The sequence below is a fragment of the Malania oleifera genome, chromosome 11, assembly GCF_029873635.1.
Source record: "Malania oleifera isolate guangnan ecotype guangnan chromosome 11, ASM2987363v1, whole genome shotgun sequence".
Taxonomy (NCBI): Eukaryota; Viridiplantae; Streptophyta; class Magnoliopsida; order Santalales; family Ximeniaceae; genus Malania; species Malania oleifera.
In genome coordinates, this window is record NC_080427.1 from 71,259,886 (window position 1) to 71,284,283 (window position 24,398).

The window sequence follows — 24,398 nt, forward strand, 5'->3', positions numbered from 1 at the left end:
GCCTGCCACCATGTACATGTGAGACCCAACAAATAACTACCCCTATAAACAAACGTATTTTCAATTTGATCAAATCAACCGAAGAAAATATTTGGATCACCCTCTTCCACGAACTCAAGCAAAACAACACTAATTCCATAATATAGCCTTCTAGAAGCTTGTACATGATAGGCCATGGTTTTAAGACCTGGATCAAACCAGCTGTTTGGACCAGGTTTGACCAGAACCAATCATTTGGCCAGTCCAGGTCATGGAAAAACTGGAATCAAACCAAACAGGGAGAAATCTGGTTGACTTGTCGTGAACTGGCACAAATCATCTTGTACCAGCAAGTCAACTGAGTTAACACAGATCACTGCTTTGCTTTTAAAATGAAAACATGTAATGGGCAGGATTTGAACGATTTTTTAAAGGAAATATGTGCAGTGGGTAGGGTTCTAACCTTGCACCACTGGTATAGGAAGACAGGGTAATAATCAACTGGGCTTCATGGCTTTTGAGTCATAAACTTGAATTGCATTATATATAAATGATATTTATCCTATTTTACCATTATCTATAAGGGTCAAAAAAATAATTTTAATAATTTTTTCATACTTGTTAAAACTTGATATACATTGTTTGCCCATAACCTAATAGATTAAGCTTTTAGGTAAAAGTGGTAATCTAACATGGTATCAGAGCTAGTAACCAAGAGATCCTGGGTTCTAGTCTCGTTGTCCAAGTTTATTGTGTGTTTAAAAAACTTATTGTGTTCCTTATCATGGGTGTTATTTATCGTGTGCTTATCTCTCTACGTACTGTTGCGCTGCACGTGCAGGGGAATGTTAAAGCTTGATATACATTGTGGCCCACAACCTAATAGCTTAAGTTTTTAGGTAAAGTGGTAATCTAACAATAATTAATGTTTATTTCAAAGCAAAAAATATATATTTATTTCTACTAGCCGATATAAATGTCATGTAATTATTTTGAAAAAGTCATACAAATTAAAGAAATTTTAAAAATATGGGCAAATCAAACACAAGGAACTGAAGTAGGGTCACAAGCAATTAATTGAGGCCACCTTACGCTAAGATCCTATAACTTGAAGAAAGATTATAGTAAATTTTCTTTTACATTAATGAAGGATATACACATATGGGCTCATCCACAGGGTTGACCCTCTGGTTGGATTCACTGGCTTGGCTACCAGTCCAGGTTTTAAAACCTCATGGACTAGGCATAGTGTTATGGATATGAACAATGGTTGGGTAGCAAGAAGGAACATCATGGCCCACAACTACCTTTTCTCATCTATCAAAATTATTAATGGATAAGAGAGTAGAAATTTTGGAATCAAAAGTATCAACCTTCTGATCAAAGATGAAGACAAAAGCAACAACTTGAGAATATACAGAATCTATCTGATAGTTCAATTCATGGATTTGGATTCCCATTTCTTCCTTCCTCTCATTTATTTGCGCTATTACGTGAGTGATGGGATCAAACCAGTTCTTTGCTGCCTTCTTTAAAAGCTTGAAAAATCTTAACAAAGTGGGGTTTTCAATTATTGTTGGGCTAACAAGCGGGCAGTAGCAAGGTTGCTTTGCTGAATGGGAAGGCTGTTCTCAGATGCTTAGGACATGTTAACTCTAGATGGCTACGACATTGATTGCTACATGCGTTAGATAATCACAAAAAGGCATAGTTGATGATAGAGGTGATGACTTTGATTGTTACAAAGGATTCAATCGAGCTGACTACACCGAGTGTTTCAAACATTAAGCGGGATGGGGTTGGCTCAATTAGGGCTTGAGGGGATGTGGCACTACATCAGAACAATTATGGGCTTCTGTTCAAAGGGTATTTTTTCCTCTTGCGACTATGATAGGCTCAGAACAGACGTCCAGGGGCAGCTAATGGTAAAGGGGTGTGAGGCAGTGGATGGTGCAGAGATGGCAGCAAGAAGGGAAAAAAAAAATTAAGTTAAAATCCCGATCCCTATGAGTTTGAGATAAAACTCAAAGAAATCAAACACAAACAGATTTGTTTGAAATTGCAAACCCTGTCAAATACACAGCAACCGCGTTGGATCAGAGTTTGCTCTGATACCTTTTGATGTAAGACCAACATTGAACATAAAATAATTGTAATTCAACACTCCAAAGAAAACTAGTACACAGGGCCTTTTGTAGGCTTACAATAAATAAAAGATTTATTTTTAGAAATCCAAAATAAACAAAAATACAAATTTTCTAAATAAAAAATATCTTGAAAATTTAAATATATGATCCAAATAGAAATGCCATAAACAAAAAACTGAAAATAGAATATCTTCCCCATGCTAGATGCATCACCAAGTACATGGAATAATCCATCTCCCAGAAAATACATTATATTAATGTAAAAAATTGCTACAATCTACATGTATTATCTATTATAGTTTCATAAAACTTGTTGACTAGATAATAAAAACAGGGGCAAGAGACACTAACCTCCCCTGAGGTTTGGCAAAAAGACAAGGACCTCCCCTAAGGTTTCAATAATTCCAGAGACCTCCCTTGAGGTTTCAAGAATTGCAGGGACCTCCCTTGAGATTTACTAACAAGACACAAACCTCCCTTTATATTTTGCAAAAGATAAGTCTTTTGAGGGGGAGTTGGTGTCTTTTGGCAAATCTCAAAGGAGGTATGTGGCATTTTTGAAACCTTATGGGAGTTCAATGGAATTTTTGAAACTTTAGTGGAGATCTCATTCTTTTTTCCAAACCTCGGGTGAAGTGAGTGTTTTTGCCCTTTTGCAAAATACAAGAAGAGGTTTGTGTCTTTTTGGTAAAAATCAAGGAAGGTTCCTAGAATTCTTGAAACCTCAGGGAAGGTCCCTAAAGTCACTAGATTTTTGAAACCTCAGGAGAGGTCCCTAAAATTTTTGAAACCGCAAGGGAAGTATCTTTTTGCCAAACCTCAAGGGCGGTTAATGTCTTGCCCAAAAAACAATCTCAAAATACGCACGGAATATTGGAAAAAAAAAATTTAGGGAACCTTGAAAATAAAATTACCTGCACTATACGGGCAAGTGCTGCTTGGAACTTCTCTGATGGGAGATTAACAACATGGGGGAAAACTTGTAAAACCTATTAAAAAAAAAACAAAGATGATTAACACTATATCTGCAGGAATCAAAATAAAACACAATGCTAAGATAGATAACTAGAACTGAGGATGAGCAAAATATGACAAACTAAAATTGGCAAAAGTTAGGAAGGGCAAAAACTGCTATGTTTGGAATACACAACAAAAGCAACACCAAAAAAATTTAATTGCAATGATCCATACCAATATCATCATACCAGTCTAAAAATTTAAACTCCTGGAAATAAGCCCCCATTTGGAACGTCTTAAAAATAAGTTCTTATCATGAAAAGTACCTAAATTAAGTACTTATTTCATTAAGTACTTTTCCAAACTGCTACTTTTTTAGGAAATTAAATATTTTTTTGAAAAATAATTCTCCTGAAAAAATTACTTATAATAGGTCATCTCAGACTACTTTTAGATAAGTACATTTTCCAGGAAAGTAATTTTCTATCAGTGGTTTCAAATGATCCTAAGTAGCAACTGGCATTCAGAAACAATCTGGCAAATTTGTGCAGCAGCCACCTTTTGACGTAAGACAACAACAACAACAACCCAAAAAAAAAAGAACATGTAAAGAACTCACCCTAGTCCTAGCACTTCAAATTTCTTTCAAATTCATAATTCACAATGTGAAGAAAGATAAGGGTTGCACCAAACTCTAAAAACTTGGGAACCAAACATGGCAATCACTCCAAAATTCCAAATTAACAAAGTATCATCAGCAACCCCTGTTGCCATAAATGGGTTGGGGAGGTTTAAGTACAACCCCGGCCTTCAGGATGTTGTGCATAAGGCATCCACTATTGGAACTCAAACCTGGAGCTCAAGCCTGCTTAATTCTGCTTGACAGCCTAAGATTCTATCATTGCACCAGCTATTGGATCCTAACCTCATCCATTCTATAAGAAAGCACAGTTACCCACAATTTAAAATATTTTTTTCCATGCATAGGTATTATTCCCATACTAAAAAAAAAAAAATGGAGAGCTATAACATGCACGAAAGATGAGTGGAAAAACCTCTTCTTTGGGTAGAAAAGACAATATAGGTATAAGAATCTCTACATCCTGAAACAATTCAAGACCAAACAAGGATTAGCTGGAGCCATAACACTTTACTTAATGCAAAAAATATTTTGTGTACCTTTAATTTTGAATCATACAACTTCCTAATGGTAAATATTAGTGCTGGAGAAGGAATAGTACCATCTGTCAGTGTATGCAAAACCTGTGGCAAAGGAAGAACTAGTGCTCATAGATACTTTCGTCTTTTGCATGAATTTGGTAAATATGAAGCTTAATATGTATTAAGCAAACCTGCATTAAAAGATTCTCACTTCCAGTTGGTGGGTCTGAGATAATTTCAAGAAGTTCAGGTGATGAGCCTATAGTGCAAACTAGTTTAGGAATCTGGTGATGAACTGCCTGCATCATACAGATGATTAGAAGAACTTCAGAAGTAAATGAAGAAATTATGTTGATTCTAAACAAGATGCAAGCCATGCATGGATTATTCCAACCTGCTTTACTGCCTTCGATGTGCTTTTATACATAACAAATATTTCACGAAAAAGGGAGCGTTTCTGTCAATCAGATTGTATCAGTAAATTTGTGTTCCTAATCAAAAGTTCATAACAAGAAGCAGGAACTAGACCACAAGGATGAATATGAATTAAGATAGAACAACACCTTTGTACACAATGCAAAAAATAGTGACATGCACCGCTGTGCCTCAGAGATTGAAGATGAAGATATGCTTTGAGTTGTGGATGATTGGGATTGAGTTTCAGAGTAGACATCTTTGGTGCTGGCACTTATAGATGGAAGTTCATCCAAAGGCTTTTCCTGATTAGAATCCTGTAAATATATATAATTCAAACATAACTTAGACAAAATCTACTAAATTATGCAGTGGAATTTGCCATATTAAACAACGCACAGCATGCATTATCCACAGCAGTGTTCTAAAAGGCAAAGGCGTAATGCCTGGCTTTTTTACCCTAAAGAGGCAAAAAGTAAGCCTTAATTATATTTTATTTTTATATAAAATATAATAATTATTACATATATATTTTTAAAAAATTGAAAATTACATACAAATTTCGAAAAATAAACAAAATTAAATACAATTTGTCAACTACTTGGCATCATTCTAAGCATACAGTCTTGAATTCACTCTAAGAAAACCATGCTAAGCAATGATCATATTAGCAATGATCATCATGTCACAATGTTCGAATTGTGCCCATGATCCAAGATGTCACTCTCAAGCGTTTTGTTTGTTTAGGTTCAAGAATCAGATTACAATATTTTTCAATCTTTTCATTTAAACATCTGATAAATTTTGATGGCCCTAATTTACTAACCAAATCTAACTTAAAAATTTAAAAACTCAAAATGCGGAAGCCTCAACCAAAAGAGCACAAAAAGCACACATTTGGCACAAATGCACAAGCATTGATGTATTATTCTTTTGCCTTTCAGAACTTTGGTGTTTTAGACTAAACCTCAGGGTGTTTTAGACTTTTAGGCGGCTTGAGCCCCAAGGCAAGCCTAGATTGTGCCCTTCAAACATTGATCCACAGCATGCAAGCATTGCTTAGCTAGTATACACTGTCACCACTTGCTAGTTTTAAGTTGGGCTACATTCAGTAGCATTAGTCTTTCTACTCATGCATTATCAAAATCATCTTTAAATCAAACAGCCGATGCAATGTCAAGTATATACCAATTGGTTTCCTTTTTCATCGGCCAAACTATAGGCATGTTCCATTAAGCTTTCTGGATAAAGTTTTGCGTATCTAAAACAGGGGATATAGGAATTGAAGAAAATATATATAGCATTTGATTAATCATTCTTACAAATCTTTTTTAGGGTTGTATCCCAAAAAGACCCTCATTTTTAAGATAAAAAGATGTTCTCTACAAATGTGGATATCCAAAACTCACAACCTTTCCCCCTCCCATCAGTTATGTTCTTCCTTCCTCTTCCCTCACCCTTGTTGACAACTGTTGACTGCTTGGCAGGCTTCCACCAGCCATTGTCGCCAACCACCACCACCACTTACCGCCCTGCTACTGCTGCATACTGCCACTACCCACCACCACTGACTACCATCACTGCTGGCCACCACTACCCACTGCCAGATGGCAGATGCCAGCTGCTCAATAAATGAAAGATGAAAACGATGTTTTTGGATTATCCATATTTGTTTACATGTCCAGAAAATAAATTCAATTTTAATAATCCAATAGTACATTTAAATACAAATTGTGCATAATAAAACTTATTATTATCAAAGTTGAAAAATAAATAAAATCTGGATACAAGTGTTTGAATTTTAACCAAATAGGGCCTAAAAGAGTTTCCATGCTCAGATGTAGGATTTGTCTTAGTCCCTTAGATTGAGAGAGAGAGAGAGAGAGAGAGAGAGAGAGAGAGAGAGAGTGGGATGTTTGGGGGGGGAGGGGGGGAATTGCAAGAATTTCATATATTAGGAAAGGCTCCAACCCTGGAACTGCAATTTTATGCTTCAGATTAGAAAAGCATGCAGCCCCTGGTGAAATAAAGACTTTCCAATCACTGGAATTGATTATAGCCCATGAAAATAAAATAGAATAATTTGTAGTTGTTCAATAGACCATGGCCAACCATATGTTCACCATGGCATCAGTCAAAACATAACTTAGGTAAACCAAACAGAGAGTATATAATGCAATGTGTGAAATGAAACTGAAGATCAAAACTTACACCTATTTACATACTACAAATTAATAGATATTGGTTCCAAATAGTCTCAAAATAATTAAGCATTGACTTTGCTTCTAAGAACACAAGAATTTCCATATTAACTCTCATACACTAGCTTAATTTTCCCCAAGACTTTTCCTGCACTTATTCAAATAAGGAATTAAATTACTCTTATATGAAGCATGATCGAATGCAGGTAAAAAAGCATCTACTATATAAAACGATTAACAACGTAATTGGGCTGAAGTGAAACTTTCTGTTGTGCATAAAAACCAGTACCTTATGTGATTCAGGACTTAATTTTTCAGTCACAACTCTGCCAGTAGCTGAAGCACTGTTCGCAACAGACAACAACATTTTCTTTGCATAATCTTCTATATGTTGAGCAATGGATGATATTGGATAAAGCTTATTTGCCACCTGACAAAAGCAACACTCAATATGGTAGAATCAAAATGTGGCAAGTAGTTGACTCAACTGCTTCAATACCAAGTAATGTAGAAGAATTACCAGTCGTATTGCCTTCATACGCACTTCTTCTAATTGATGAACTGCACTCTTTTTTAGAGGTCAAAGAAAAAAATCAAAGTCAAAACAAAAGATACAATAAATATTAGTTCTAGTCATAAAATCTTGTAAACTTCAAATATCAAAACTGAGGAAAATGTTAAACTACTTGGAAAGAATAAAAAAAAAAAATTATGCAAGTTCAAAATTTAAATTATAAACTTCAAACAGCAAGACAAGCACTTTCAGATCAAGGAAAGATGAGCCATTACTTTCAGATCAAGGAAAGATGAGCCATACCAAGATCCCTGCATTACATTGCCCGCACTTATACCCAGTCAAAAGTCACCAAATCCAGAAAAGATAAAATCAGTAACATAGCTCATGCGAAAATCATAAAGTATCATCTTAGTAGGACAAAGTAATTTTCCAGATTCCTCACGTGTATTGCATTGCTTTAAATAGGTCATCTCACACTACTTCAAATAAGAAAACAGGGACCACCCACCAAAATTCACAAATATGTCAGTTTGCATTACTTCAGTGAATAAAAAAAACACGAGAAAAAATGACACATTATTTCTAATCTTCATAAACCGATCAGCATGGTGATCCAGTGAATTAGCATTTGTATAATTTATTATATGAAAAAATGTAGAAATGTGATCAAATTTCCATGTCTTTGGGAAATTTCCACACTTCTCAATGGATTATTCAAAAATAAAAAATAAAGGGCAGCCCGGTGCACAAAGCTCCCAAGTTTGCAGGGTCCAGGGAAGGGGCGGACCACAATGGATTATTCAACAAATCGGAAAAGGAGGAAAAAATGATTTCTAAGTAAGATGTTTCAACGACACTTGATCACATTCTAATGGTGCCTTTCTATTGAACATGATTTCAGGAAATCAGCTGCCTTAATTAAATAGAGACATTTTCTTAATGAACTTCCTTCAGATGGTTTTCAGAGCACAAAAACCAGAGCGAAGATCTCAGCAACTCAGACTGTAGCGTCAATTGAACAGGTCCACATGTCAACACTTGCTGAAAACACACCTGTACTGGGGTGAATATGCAAACCGCCTCGACACGGATGGCAAACTTGATATGAGAAATTACAAATGGGGAATGAGATACAGATCGAATCATGTCAACAAAGTTGCCACTAACCTACTTTATCCAAGGTGAGGGTAGAATACCAAATTCAGTTACTATCAATTTTAAGATCCACTAACTATTCCTAGGGTCCAAAGAACTAATAATCTATAGTTTGCATACCAAAGCCAAGTTTGGGATTATGGTTGCGTGATAGCAAGGTACTAGCAGTCTAGCACCCCTCTACACACTCATCCTTTTGAACAGTACAATGATAATCTCAAGATGTTCAAGAATTAATCAAACAAAGACTTTGATTCTTCAATTTTAATTAAATTACCTTCCTTTAAATATTGTTCCACCCTATGAGAATCAAGTATACAATCATAGTCATAAGGCTTCCCTCACATCAAGAATCCCAAGAAGAACGTTATCACGCCACTTCCCAGTTCCGTTGTCAAATTAATTAATTAGAGTGTTCTTGTTTTTTATTCAACTCAATTCATTCATGATTCTCCAAAAGAAATCCAAAGCACATCATCAACAAACTTTTTTGAAGGTCCTTAAACGGTACTACTCGTCAATATGTTTCCATGTCCAAGTATGTCATAGATCCATATAAAACATGAGATAATATATCAAATAGGAGCAAAACAAGCAAAGTTGAACACACATACATGCAAGAAAATCAAGGTAAACCAAATCATACATTCGAGTACATTCTCATGCGAACTAACTAATGAGAAACCCAAATCCATCATACTCACGAAGCAACATCTTATGTACAAAATGAAAAGTCCCATTTTAATTTTGAAACTTTTTCTTCTTCTTCCTTTTTTTTTTTTTTGGAACATGCTAGAAATTCAAACCTATGGTGAAACACTCTTGAACACTATGCAAAGGATTAGAAAATCCCCTAAAAATTTTTAGGATTTTTTTTTTTTTCCAAATCTTTTGAATTTTCATTAATTAATAATAAATAAAAACAAACCACAATTCCATAAATAAATAAAATTAAATAAAAAAACTAACTAAGACTTTAACCTTAAAAATAAAATAAAACAAAACAAAACCCCTTTTTATTAAAAGGAAAACATTTTTTAAAATCAGAAAAGATGCATTTTTTATTAAAAGAATCAAATAAAAGATAAAAATAAACAAAATGAGAAAATAAAATAAAAAAAAATAAAAATTATTCTAATATAAAAGATCTTTTCTGGTTTTCCCATATTTTTTGGCAATTTATTGCAAAAGAAAACAATTTTTTAAATTTTTTTGGAGTTTAAAATAATAAGAAAAAATTGGTTGACCAACTTATTTGGACCAGTGGACCGGTCCAATTCACTAAAAGAAACACGTGCAAGCATGTGAGGGCGCACCCCTACCTTCTCGTTCGCTATGTTCAACCTACTAGGGCTTCCTGCAAACCCTAATTCGGCTACAGTGTGGGATTGATGCTGCTGTTAGTTGGAGCTCCGATGGCACAGCCAGCTCCAACAACAGCTCCAGTTTGGATGAAATCACCACTGCTGAGGCTCCTATTCCTCTACACAAAACCACCACTCGGCCATGGATTCCAACGATCTTCGCTGGCGCCCCATCGCAATTATTGTCATGGTCTCACCGTCGCCACCTTTGTTCTAGTGCCATCACCAGATTGTAGGAAGCCTCACCAACCACCATTACATCTTCTCCCTCTTCGTCTTCTTATTCTTCCTCTTCTTCTCTTCTCTATTAGGTTGATGGCTTTCTATGCAAATCTTCTAAACATAGTCCGCAAGCCCTCACTAGAGCTACCAACTGCAGGCCAAACCTGTTACTGCTAGTTTTGCAATTCTCTCTCTTTCTAGGCTTACAACTTTCAAGCCCCATTCATGAACAATCTGCAAAGAAACAATGACGAATAAGACTCCTATACAGTGTACTTACCTCAAAATCCAGATCAATAAAGACCTATCGCCATGTATATGTTAAATGATTCCAATACCTATGATTTCAAAACATCATAAAACAAAAATAACGGCGAGGATATTCATACCAACATAAGGGCTACATCAAGATGAGAATTCTTACTCATATTTACGCCAAATAGGTCATGGAATCCTAATACTATTACCAAACTCCACGTTCAAAAGATCCAAGAGCAAACCTTTCAATGCCAGCCAAAGAAAAGAAGAACACTCCTAGGATTCTCCAAGCATAAACCTTTCAAGCTTCTTTATTTGCTCTCTTTTCAATCTTGTCTATCACCTAGGTTGGGTTTCTTCTCGTGTCTTTTCTTCTCAATGTGAATTCCTCCATCTTGAGCATGCATCTATTCCGATTGGGTCCCCTCAAAAGGGAGCCTTAGCTTCCGTTTTATAGAGAAACGGAAGATAGTGTGTTGCCCTAATCCACTTTCCCCAGAAACACCCTTTAGAAACAAGGAAACCCTCACCTTGTCATATAAGGGTGATTGGAGACAAGATCACCCTAATTCTAAGAACAAAACCTTAACCAAATTAGGGATAACCCCCTATTTGGACAAAATATGAAGGCAATTAAACCTTAAAATTAGAAATTGAAGACCACTACTCAATCCAAAGACAAAGATAGAGACGTCACAATTAACTGTTCCAAAGCTGCTTATTGTCCATCATCTTCCAATTAATTGATAAATAAAATCAACCCCAGAGAAAATTGGATATCAACACCACCTATACCAGATCAGAGAGCCATCAATGCTTACAATACTAGCCATTGTAATGCCTACTGCTTGGCTCTCTCTCTAGGTAGAAAATAGCTCAATCATTATACTATTTATTCCTCGAAGGAAAACAAGATGTGGATGGATTACCATTAACAGATGCTTTCTTAAAACCCTAGAATAGATATTGATAATAGACGGAACTTAATGCTTGTATTTTTCCAACAAAATAGGCAGGCAGGACTCATTGGTGGAGGAGAGGGAAAAGATCAATAGAGTATGAGTGGGCAAATGCAACAATTGCAAGTCTACATTATTAGTTGTGAATATAACTGTAGCTCGTTATTTTTGTTATAGGTTATTTTGGTCATTTAGCATGTGCTATTGCCATGTTAGTAGGAATGAGTTAGTGAGGGTATTGTGGTCATTGTTATGTACTTTGGTATATATTATAAATAGAGGGTGAGACGTATTATTGTGATTAGGTCTTCCAATTCACCAAATACTTCAACAACAATCAAACATGGCCTGAGGTGAGGGAGCAAATCACCAATTCAAGCCATCGATTCATGAACCCTAAGCAGGCTTGGGCATGTAAAACATGGGAACAGATCATCATAAACAAATCATTTTGACAAACCCTGGAGCAAATATTAAAAAAAGAACTTGAGCAGGATCTGTTGGTGAAGGAGAGGGGAGACCAACAATTTCATAAAAAAAAATGAAGTTTTTTGTCTCTTTAGTGTTCCCAATGATCTCTTTGTTCCAGTGTTCCAACTTCACCTTCAACTTCACGTGCTTAACTATTTTCATCAGTGAAAAACCACCTCTGAACTTGACACTCTCTCACCCACCTTTTACGCCCGCAAGGATGGGTGCATCAAAGGACAATGGCAAGAGGAAGGTCTAGCAAGGGTTTCCTACACTAGATGCAGAAAAGTCTCTTCCCACATGCTGTAAGCAGAGTTCAATCAATATTAGAGGATGCATGTCTATCACCAAACGGTATCCATGCAGTAAATCAACCATTGCTTAACGGAATGTCTCTAAGCTCGCAATCTTGAATATAGAAGTCAAACCTCCTCATACTCATAGAGATCCTCGACCTCCCTAATTATCAGTAGAGCTGCAGATTGAAGTCTCATCCCCTCCTCCCACGTCCAGTGCAGATCGCACAAGTCAAAAACAGCTACTAACTCATCAACGAATAGTATCTCAAGGAGGACAAATTGGGACGATAAAGTCATGAGGACCACCACTCCTCAATGCCTCTACTTCTCACTCCTTAAATACTCTCCTCTTACCCCCAGCCCTCCTTAATGTTCCAGGAAGTAAGCTTCATTAAGGACCCTCGAGCATTTGCCTCTTTCGTTGTAGTCCTGCAATTAACTAACTATAACATCCAATCCAACTCCCTTTTCAATTTCTTACCCCTTTTCCTATCCCTGGATACCCTGGCCTCAGCCAAACTCTCCACTAGAGTTCCCCACTAGGGTTTACTTGAGACTCTCCCAAGAGTAACCTCAGGACCAGCACAAGTAGAATCTAATTTATATGGTATAATAGCCAAAGATCCTTCCTCAACCACAACATTCTGAAAGGTGCAGCTTCCTTCAAATGGAGAATAAATAAGTTGAATTTCCCCAAGCCCACATTGCCCGAGCTTGACCCTAATTAATGTTAACAGTTCCATTTATGTCAACTTCATCTTTGAAGCCATGGCCTTCAGTTAGCTGTTCCAATAGATGTCCTCTCTTTCATACTCTCATATCATTATATCTTCCTCTTCCCCCTCTTCCTCACCAAACTGCCTGGGAAATCAAAGAGTTACACTCATCATCCCCAAACTTGACCTCAGAGATATCTTTTCCCATGAAACAGCACAACTCATATTCCTTGTTTTTGGCAATAATATTGACAGAAAATTCGAAGCCCCACCCTTCTTATAAAATCTGCATGACCAAACCCCTTGTCATAATCTTCCTTTCGGGCTACCATTAGGAAGATCAATAACGTCACAATCATTAAAATCAAGATCATTTTATTGATTGACTATCGTTAGCTGTTGAACCCCTTCCCTTGACTCATCAATGTCATCCCCACTTCTACAAATGTCCCCTGCAATTCCTTCCTCAATCCTCTGCCACTAGCTTTGTCTCCTTTGACCTCCATTGTACATTCTCCTTCACAGCAAAAGGGACTTAAAAATTGGGCTTGAATTGAGCAGCGCAAAAAAATCTTCTTAATGGAGCCCAAGCATCCATGTTTGGGCTTGATTTACTAAAGCTTGATTTATTGAAGCCTATGAACCACCTTCAGGTCCAAACTCTTCCAGCCCATATCCCTTGTCCTCATCAAACCACAGACAATCACCGCGAACTCTAATATGCTCAGTTTGGCTCATTAAAATTCCTTCAATACCCCAGCCCATCATCCCCTCTTAAATTGTTATCACTTCAGAAAATCCCAATTCCCATTCCAAATTCAAATTGAACTTCTTCCAAGATTCTTGCCTCACAACTCTTATCATTCCAACTGCAATCTCTGGCCACCCTCTCTTCCCCAGCTTGGAATCCGGCCAAACTTTTTTGGCAGCACTCCCATCCTTCACCAAATGAACCCCAGATTTCATCATATCTACATCACTAGTTTTTCTCTCTAATCTCTGAAAAACGGACAATTTCTGATGAGTTTTCATAATATTGAAAGATCCACAATCTGTATCCTTTATCTCTCTCCCCCCCTTCCAATTATCTCTCTCTCCCCCTTCCAAGTGACCAAACATTGCCCTTTTGTCATTCAAAGTCAGCTTTTTAACATTGTATCTTATATATATGCCCTCTTAAGACAACGAACAATAACTAAGACATTTGGCAAACACAATCTCAAGCTCTCTAGCTCTCTTCTCTCATCTAATTCTTCATTTGCACATTTTTACTCAAAAGAGAGAATCATCAAAAACTTCTTGTGAGGATTCTCCTTGCAATTTTCTCATACTCAAGTGTATTGTATGATGTTCTTGCCTCAGTGAAAGCAAGGGAATCGTAGTGAGTTACTAGATTAGTTTTTTTTTTTTTTTTTGCCCCTTTCTTTTTGGATAGCAAAAGAAGTTCATTGATAGATTAAGAATGTACAACCAGTAGAATAAGACATCTCCTTAACGAAATTTGGAATAATCTAGATAAATAAACAAAGCAGAAACAAAAAAGAAAAGAGAACAGAAAAAAAAAAAAAAAACAGCACACACTACCAATACAACAAGTATCGCCAATCGTGCTGAATATCCGAAAAGATTACCCCTTTAAAGTTCCCATGACCCACACAAGAAAGAGAAGTCATATAATGAATCTTCTCCCAAACCAGCAGAGACAACTTCTTCCCTGAGAAAATATGTGCATTGTGTTCCAGCCACAGCCCCCAAAATATTGCAAAGAAAGCACATTTCCAGAATGTTGCCCTGTCCTTTTTCCTACCAGAACTGTAAAAGAAACTGCCAAAAATCCTCCACGGTCTTTGGGCAAACCCAACATTCTACAAAAAAACCGAATAATTTATTCCATACCCACCAGGAAAAATCGCATTGCTTAAAAAGATGCAAAGCAGATTCTAAACATTTAAAACAAAGCACACAAACATCTGGAGAGACGGCCTTCAGTGATCTCCTAATCTGCAACTACTTATTGGTATTGATTCCACTAAGCACAACCAACCAGATAAAGGGCTTGATTTTTAGGGGGACTTTGGCCTTCCAAATAGATTAGTGGAGAGGAAAAGAAGAATCAGAACTAGCCAAAAACTCACAAAATGATATGCAAAAATATACCCCCAAAGGATCCAAAGATTAGGACCAACTATCTGCTTCCAAAGAAAGCCGATCATTATTCAACAAAACTAACAAAGAGGATAATTCTTCCACCTCCCTATCATTCAAGGACCTCTAGAACTGGCGAAAGAAAAGACGAAATTCTGCAAAGGCAAAACGATCACCGGATTGAAAATAAAAGAAATGGCACCATTCTGCCCCTAAGCTCGGACAAAATAGATGAGGAAAAGAGGTGGACAAAATAACATTGCCCAGCCAAAAGTCTCTGTAGAAACAAATATTACAAGCAATACCCAACAAGAATTTAGAATGGGGAATAAAGAGGGATAAATATGAGAGAGCTTTCCACGGACTTTCTGAAGAACATCTAAATCCCAAATTAGTATCCCACCCATTCTTGTCTAGCCCAAACTTTCTTTCAACAGCTCTATGCCACTGGGAAGAATCCTCTAGAATGAACCGCCAAAATCAATTTGGCCAAGAGACACATGTTGTTAGACACCAAATTTCCAAGACCCAAACCACCCTCTCGTTTAGACCTACAAAAAACATCCCGACTCACCAAATAATTCCTAAAGCCCGTACCTTGACCACAAGAAATCTCTCATTATTTTCTCAATCTTGCTAGCAACCCTCACAGGAATATTGAAAATGGAAAGAAAATGCAACCACTCATGGTCTTAAATTTCCTAGGAATTTTCGAAATTTATGTTGAAATTTCCACTTTCCACCACCATCGAAATCAAAATCGAAATGGCAATCAATTTATGTCTTATAAAATTTCGGTCGAAATGTCAATAAATCATCCAAAATTTATCAAAATCTTGAAATTTTAGAAAAACTTTAACTACTTTTTAACTATAGAATGAATTTCCTTGGACTTCAAATGTGGGGTTTAAATACAAAATGAAACTTCTCTCTTGATTCAACTACTTTTTTATTGAAACCAATGATTATTATAAATGCTCTTGAAATTATATGGAAAATTAAACTTATATATTAGCTACAACATTTTATTCAACCATTTATGTCTAAAACATCCTTATTTGTATTATAAATAATAATTAATTGATGTATGAGTTTCGTTAATGTTAACTGAATATGCTTAATATGAATATTATATTAGAGCTACGACACCTCATACACAACAAACCTACTTATATTAGTTCTAAAACTTGCAGTACTATGTCTATTTACTATTTTTGAAGTTTCATAAAAGAATTATATGCTTTACTATAACAATTTACATCATTTTTTAAACCAAAATCGAAATTGACCTTGCAACTGAAATTTCCATAGAAGTTTCCACGCTATAGAAGCTATGAAATTTTAGTCAAAATCAAAATTCAAGACCTTGGGGATACTAGAAAGACAAGCTTGAATGAGAGTAACTCTATCCCAAGGGGCTAAAAAAATAAAACTAAAACAAATAAAAGGAAGCCCCCTTCAACCCATCAAAATGCTACACCCTCCCCACAATTGGATCCCAAAAGCTAAAAGATCTAGAATTACCACCACAAGGAATTCCTAAATAGGACAATGGTCAATCCAATGCATTGTAGCCCACCTCCGAAGACAAATGGCCACAATAATATTCTTCCCCAGGTTAATCTTAAGCCCAAAACCCTCTCCAAAGTATGAAAAAGACCTAAAATATTCAAAAAAAGAAGGCCTATAACTCTCTAAAAAGAAGATAGTAGCATCGGCAAATTGAATATGGGAAACCATCACCCCCTCCCTCCTCACATCTAGCCTTTTCACTAAACCACCATCCACTACACTATCAACCAACCTACTCAAAAACATCAACCACTAAAACAAACAAAAATGGAGAAAGAGAGTCACCTTGTCTAATCCCCCTCAAAGCCATAAACCAAGATTTAGGCACACCATCCACTAGAACCGAATAGCTCACATTAGACACGCAACCCCTCACCACCAATGCCACCTTTGTCCAAACCCCTTCCTCAAAGACCTCATTAGCAATCAAAATGGCATCTACAATCTCCCCGCCTTCCCCTCCCCCAATAAGTGCACTTTGTGACTTAGTAATAGTCTTATCCAGCACTGCATTCAACCTATCAGCTAGTACATTGGTGATAATTTTACAAACACTAGAAACTAGACTAATAGGATTGTTGTCAAAAATCTTAATAAACCTACTTTTCTTTGGAACCAAAGTTACGAAAGTTGAATTAATATTCTTGCTCAAAATCCCATTCCAATAGAATTTGATAAAAACCTTAAGCAAGTCACCTTCAACCTCCTCCTAAGAATCTTGAAAGAAGGCTAAATTCACCGGTCCGACCCTAGTGCTTTGCCCCTTTCCATCCCAAATACTGTAACCCTCACTTCCTCCACCACAAAAGGTCTCTCCAACCAAGCCATCTTATTACCATAAAAAGGATCCCGCTTTAAACCTTCAATCATCAGTCTACTAACAACCGCCTCAAAATACAACTTAGAATAAACTCGATAATCTCGAAAGCAATCTGACTATGATTGGAGATATCTCCCCACCACCACCATCCAAACCCCTGATCAAATCCTTCCTTGTTTTCCAATTTTCTATTCTACGAAAAAATCTAGAATTACAATCACCGTCTTTAATCCATTTAAATTTAGTCTTTTGTATCCAACTTCCCATTTCCTTGAAGATCACCTCTTCTAATTCATTTTTCAATGAAACCCTTTTCACCTCCTTATCCTTCAAGAGATTAACTTCTTCCTTCCTACTTGACTCATCCAACTCACCTAAAATAGCTGCCTTTCTTAACCTTACATCTCCGAACACTTTCCTATTCCACCCTTTCAACTTCTTTTTCAGCCTCTTCAACTTCTTCACAAATCTAAACCCTTCCCAACTCCTATCCACTTCCTCACTCAAAGAATTCCTAATCAAAGGCTGGAAGGAATCATGATCCGGCCACATATTTTCAAACCTGAAGGACTAGGATCTCAAGAAATTTTACTAGATTCCATCAAGATTGGAAAGTGACTAGAAGTGGGTCAAGCTAAAACATTATGGGAGATATTAGGGTACTCATCCTCCTAGTCACTACAAAACAAGAACTTGTCGAGCTTGCTAACCACCCCTAGCTCCACCTGACCATGAAAAATAGCATTCCATATGAAGATCTCTTAAGCCACTCTCCCTAATATATGCATTCAATGTATACGTATAAGCATATATAAACATATAATATACATATAAATAATATATACATATATATATATATATACACACACACACATAACTAAATCATATATAACTAATGCATAATTTTTTTATTTTTATGACACGTTCTTAATTGAATTAAATCCTAATGGGTGTGGATTGATGCAGGTACAGTTATTGGACAGATTTTTATTTGTGTTTGGCTGATGTATTTGTTTGAGATGAATTCAAAATTATTCAAATTGTGAAATCATTAAAATGACATTGGCAAACATCTGAAAGTCATTTGATCATAATTTGTTACAATCATAAATAGAAAGTTCATATATATTCTTTCTTAATTCATTGATAGACAATTTGTTTACCATAATTTATGAACCTAGTTCCCATTATGCATACTTGTAGTAACCCTACCTCCCCACTTCTTTCGTAGAATCCTCACAGAATTAAAATCACCACCCACAATCCATCTAGGGGTGCAAAAAGCAATAGCAAAATAAATCTTATCCTAAAAAGAACTTCTAAGAGTTGGTCTAGAAGGGCCATGCACTAAGGAAACCCACCATTGACCCCAAACTATCACTTCTAACAAGACTGAGAAGAAGAAAAAGCCTACAAGACTATCCACTCTAGAAATAGAGTGAGTGTCTACAACACAAGAACTCCAATTGCCAATTTTTGAGAAGGTACGAGTGCCTAATCCTTATAACACCCTTCCAAATCCCTTCAACAACCCCCCCCCCCTCGGGTCAACATTCTCAAACTTGGTCTCCTAAATCAATACAGTATCAGGTGAATATCTAAGTAAAACCTCCCTAATCAAGCCTCTCTTCATAAAGTCCCCAAGGTCTCTAATATTGCAACTAAAAATGCTCATATTCTCATACCCTTCCCGCCTCCAGAATTGATGGAAGAGGCCAAAATTTTTTAATTATGAAACTTCTTTAGCTCATATGTTCTAGGACTCAAGCCCAACCCCACCTCAACCTCAATGGGACTCATAATTTCAAAATTTGGTCAACCAGGAGCTTGTTTGGGTGTCGCTCTCTCTCATGAACCCCCAAGCCAAATTCAAAAGCATTACCCCCATCAAGACCTTCCCAGTGGCATAAAGTGTCAACGAAAAACATCCTTATTTGGAAGGGGAAGAATATCTTCTCCAGATTCAACAGAATTAGTCTCAATCGTAGGTACAGTGGCCTCTTCATCTTTGTCCCTTCCTATATCAGAAGGAATATCAAAAAAGTCCATTCTATCAAGAATAAGGACAAGAACAAGGGGCATAAACTCCTTATCAATCAATTCTTTCATCTCATTAGAATTGTGCTTAAAAGCAACTACACCCCCTTACACTCACAAAAAATCTCTTTGAAAATTGCACAAAGACATTGTCTCCATCCAAATCTAAGTTAGCTCTCAATTGTCAACCAAAAATTTCTCTCAAAATTGTACAAATTACGTAAATCTTCTTCCATACTCCTATTTTCTTTGTATCTCCACTATCCACACCCCTATTTGCTACACCACAATTACACGGTAGTGGAGAACAAAGTTTATTGTCAAAATTGCATGCCACTTCCCTGCTACTCTCACAATATTTCTTCAAAGGGTACACAATTAGCTTTCAGTTGCATCATCTTTTGGTGATGTTCATCTTAACAACTCTCTTTGATATGCCTTTTTTGTTTTGCTCAATGGCCCTTTAGGCTAAATGACCTTCCTCTTCCCTAATATTTGAAGGAGCTTCTTTGGTAGGAAAACACTTATCCTTTAGTTGTATAGCCTCCTAAGGCTTTTCATCATACCCAACCCTCTTCAAGTTGCCTTAAGCTTTTTATGCACTAGCTTCATCAAAAATTCCCTTCTAGCCCTCCCTTCCATCACCATCCATATATTGTTTTCTAAAAGGGCCCAGTTTATGCAAGCTCAACCCCTTTAGTCCAGAAGATATCAAGTCAACCTCTTGAACTAGGCTAGACCCATTCCTTTAACAACCCACTTTGAAACTATTTTATTCAGCCCACTAAGGAAAGGCCCAAAGCTAACTCCTCAAAACTAGATTTAAAACTGGTAGCAAAATCAAAACTTGGGAAAGGAAATAATCTTCTATCCCTAGAACCACATACTACACTCCACTCAGAGATGATACTCCACCTCGCTGACACTAGTCTCACAATGTAGACAAAAGCCTTAAAACACACTCTGCTTCATTGCCTGCTTCTTATGTCAAATGAAGTTCAAAGAACCACAATGCGCACCTCAAACGAGGGTTTGCGGTATCCCCTTCTTGCCCTTAGGGATGCATGGGGCTTGCCTCCACCACCTTCAAAACCCTTTCAAATGAAGGAATCCCCCCTTCCCATTGAATCATGACTTAATAAAGCCCAATCACCTCCATATTTGAGAAGCAAAACCCCCCAAACTAACCAAGTTGACTCCTCAACTACCTTCGCAAACATGGTTTTAAATCGCAGTAGCGGGTAGCATAACGTAACGGTAACGGGTGTAACAAGAAGTAGGAGTAGCGGATGTTACATAACGGGAAGTTGGTGTAATAGCCACAAATTTTTTTCAAGCGCACACAACCATGCGTATATTAGTGAATTTGCATGTTTTAAGCTTTTAACCCTTCTTAGATTTTTTAGTGTATTTTGGATCCTTTAGTTCAATTAAGTTGTTTGGAAAGCGCAAGAAGTTTACATTTGTTTTAAACCACCATTGATAGAAAAATAACGTGTGCGCGTATCCATAATTCTCATTGTTCTTATGCATGATAAAATTCTTATGTGTCCTAACTTAATTAATAAAAAAAAAATATATATTATACACTCCATTAATCTATTAGACATTAGAAAAATGAATAATACAAATATACAATAATAGAAAAGAAAGAAAGTTGAAGTTTGAAAAATATAGAACATAAATATCAAATTGCTATTATTACCAAAATAAAATATTTTCCTAATTTTCAAATTTTTAATTAATGCATCTCTTGTGAGTATTTAAAAAAATAGTGAATTTTGTATCATTATCATCCTCATTATAATCTTTTCCCCCTCTCACCACATTGTATATTGAGAATGATTTATGAAAGAGGGGAAAAACAAAAGATAGAATAAAAAGTAAAAAATAAAATAATTTTCTTGGCATAACAGTCTTGTAGCGGTTATGCAATGGTCGTAGCAGCCTTTACGTAACGGTCGCAGTCCGCAATGGCCACCACGGCCATGATTTTTCTTCCCACCAATTTCGCAGGGTAATGATATCAGGAACCCGAAAAACCACTACGTAACAACGTTACACAACAGTCCTAGCCATTATTAAAACCATGTTCGCATATAACCGCCAAAGTTATTTGTAATCCACAAGAACTCCTCTATCTTCAAAAAAATAAAGGAAATGTACCTCCAAGCAAACTCTGAAATTCAAAACACTATGGTGTCGACATCACATTGAGCACTTTTCGCTCCACCCTAACTATAAAATAAACTGTTGAACACCCATTCCAAACTCTTACCACTACAAAATCTTGCCCCTGCAACCTTACAAACCTCTTTAACAATTTGCAATAACACTCCCATGGACACAATCAAGAGACAAGACCATCATAGGGAGCAATCGCATTTTTTGGTGTCAGAACACTGTTTAGCAACATCAGAGCTTTGAGAGATGTGAAATGATCTCCTCTGATTTGTTCTTCAATAGCCCCCTCTTTAGCTTCTCACAATCCAAAAGTCTCCCTTCTTCCTCTTTTCTAGCCAACACATCAAGCTCTCCATTTTACAGTTATTCACACCTCACATATAACATACTAGTCATTCATGTATTCTATTCACAATATTTTCATTCTAAATCATGCATTATTATGAATTTCTATCATTTTTAAAAAATTAAAAATTTACGTCAAAATGTTTATACCTTTTTTAGCCTTTGAAATTTTAGTACAAATTGAAATTTAAAACCTTCCTCCTTCACTAGTAGAAAGATAATTGATAAGTAGAACCTCAAATAGTTGAAGCCTTGAGAGAGTGGAGGATGCTGAGTCACTTTATACAGTTTGCATTTCTCGAACCCTTATCTCTTTTATTGTTGTGGAATTTGTGGTATTATTGTTTGCATTGCTTGACTATTTTTTAAATAGCTCAATCTAGCATTTTAGTTTAAAATTTCACCCAATTCACCCCCCTCCTAGGTTGTCTTTGAGATAACAATTGGAATCATAGCTAATGCTCTTGTTTATATAGACTAACCATCTAAAAATGATACATAGCAACCAACAATGTTATTGTTGCTGTCCACTGTTAGACCACACTGAATCAATGGTAACGACTTCATGTATTGGAAAACTAGGATGAAGATTTACCTCCAATCCTTTGAAATTTTGGAAACAACCCAAGATCGATATAATTCCCCAACCTCGGCGGATAATGGTGAAGATAAGCCCAAAACTAGAAATATTTGGAATAAGGATGAAAGATGCATACACACATTAGAAGCTAAAGATATGAATACTTTATATGTGCCTTAGCTTGTGGTGAATTTAATAGGGTTTTCACACGTGACACTACTAAATAAATATGGCACACACTTGAAGTTACTCTTGAAGGAACAACTAGAGTAAAATTATCAAAAGTAAATATGCTTGCTCATGATTCTGAGATGTTTGAAAGGAGAGAACATCAAAACATTGAGGACATGTTCACTACATTAACCGCTATTTTAAATTATTTAAGGTTTCTTGGCAAGTCTTACACTAATTATGAACTTGTGACATTTTTTTTTTTTTTTTATGCTTGCCAATTGCTTAGGATGCCAAAGTAGCTACAATCCAAGAAGCAAAGAATCATAAATAACTCTCTAGATGAATAGCTTGGATCCTTTCTTGCATATGAAATGGAGGCTAAAAAGAAAAATGGATGCCAAGAACAAGAAGACCCTAGCCTTGCCTCAACAAAGGAGGAGGAAGAAGATGAAGACCATGACGAAGGCATTGCAGTAATCACAAGAAAGTTCAAGAATTCAAGAACATCAAGAAGAAGGGAGATGAGAAGGATAAACAAGCGACAAGGATGACTAAAGGGTAGCTAAAGAAGAAAGCACTCAATGCAATATGGAAAGATAGTGACGCCAACTCTAACTCCAACAAGGTAGCTAATCTTTGCCACATGGCCATTAAGGATAGAGAGGAGGTATATAACTCTTCCAATGATGAAAAGCCTAGTTATGGTGAATTATATAATACTTCAAATAAGATGCATGATGACCTTCAATCTATTGGCCTTAAGTATAAGGAACTAAAAAACAGACTATATCTTTTGTCAAACAAAAATGAAATTTCAGAAAAGGAAAATAAGAACTTGAAAGCTAAGGGTCTGTTTGGTATTGTTGTTTTCTATTTTCTATTTTTGTTTCTGCATAGTGAAGAAACAGATTATAAAAATGCGTTTATTTATGTTATCATTTTTTTGTTTCTGTTGTCGATTTTTAGCTGTTTGCAGAAAAATTGAAAACCATATTTTATGGTTTTCAATTGTTTTGGCAACTTGTTGCTAAAAATTCTAATATTCAAAAATAGTTCTTTTAGATTAAATAATTCATTTTATATACTTTTAAATTAAAATTAAAATAAAATAATCATATGAATTTAAATATAATTAAAATAAAAATATACATAAATTTCAAAAAATACTAATAAAGTCAAATACAAAATATTTTTACTATTTTCAATTGTCATGTCCAATCAAATTTTTATTGTAAAGTAAATTTTAAATGTGCAACAAGTAAAATAATATAATAATTTTATTTTCATTATAGAATTTTTTTAATGAGTATTATTTTGTAATTTTATTATTTTAATCATATTTTTGTAATAATATTTGATTTACAAACGAAAATGAGCATTATTTAATTAAGTTTTTATTTGTTTTAGTTTTATAAATATTAAACAAACAGGTTGTTGTTTCTGGTTTTTAGTTCCAATTTCTAGTGTTTAGTTTTCGTTCTTGTAATTTTTGACAGTGATACCAAACAGCCCCTAAGATTATGTCCAGTTTCTCCCACAACTGATTTGAAATTAGAAAATGAAAATTTGAAATAATAATAATAATAATAATAATAAGTTGAAGACGCCAACCACATTTTTGAAAAATTCATTCAAAAACTTAGACAAATTATTAGCTAATTAATGCAACTTTTGAGAAAGAAAGTGTCACTACTCTTACTCTTGTTCCATTAGGAAAACTC

General features: G+C 35.8%; 1 protein-coding gene across 6 annotated transcripts in view; it reads right to left on the reverse strand.

Moving 5' to 3' along the window:
* The window catches only part of LOC131168510 (uncharacterized), a 93,628-nt gene that overhangs the window by 8,282 nt on the left and 60,948 nt on the right, over positions 1-24,398 (reverse strand). For all 6 annotated transcript variants that reach the window (XM_058128000.1, XM_058128001.1, XM_058127999.1 and 3 more), the window contains exons 13-20: positions 7,380-7,427; positions 7,149-7,289; positions 4,808-4,975; positions 4,639-4,701; positions 4,436-4,543; positions 4,263-4,346; positions 4,139-4,186; positions 3,041-3,115 (exon numbers count right to left, since the gene is read on the reverse strand). In XM_058128000.1, coding sequence (XP_057983983.1) covers positions 3,041-3,115; positions 4,139-4,186; positions 4,263-4,346; positions 4,436-4,543; positions 4,639-4,701; positions 4,808-4,975; positions 7,149-7,289; positions 7,380-7,427 — 735 coding nt within the window. The remainder of the gene's footprint in view (positions 1-3,040; positions 3,116-4,138; positions 4,187-4,262; positions 4,347-4,435; positions 4,544-4,638; positions 4,702-4,807; positions 4,976-7,148; positions 7,290-7,379; positions 7,428-24,398) is intronic.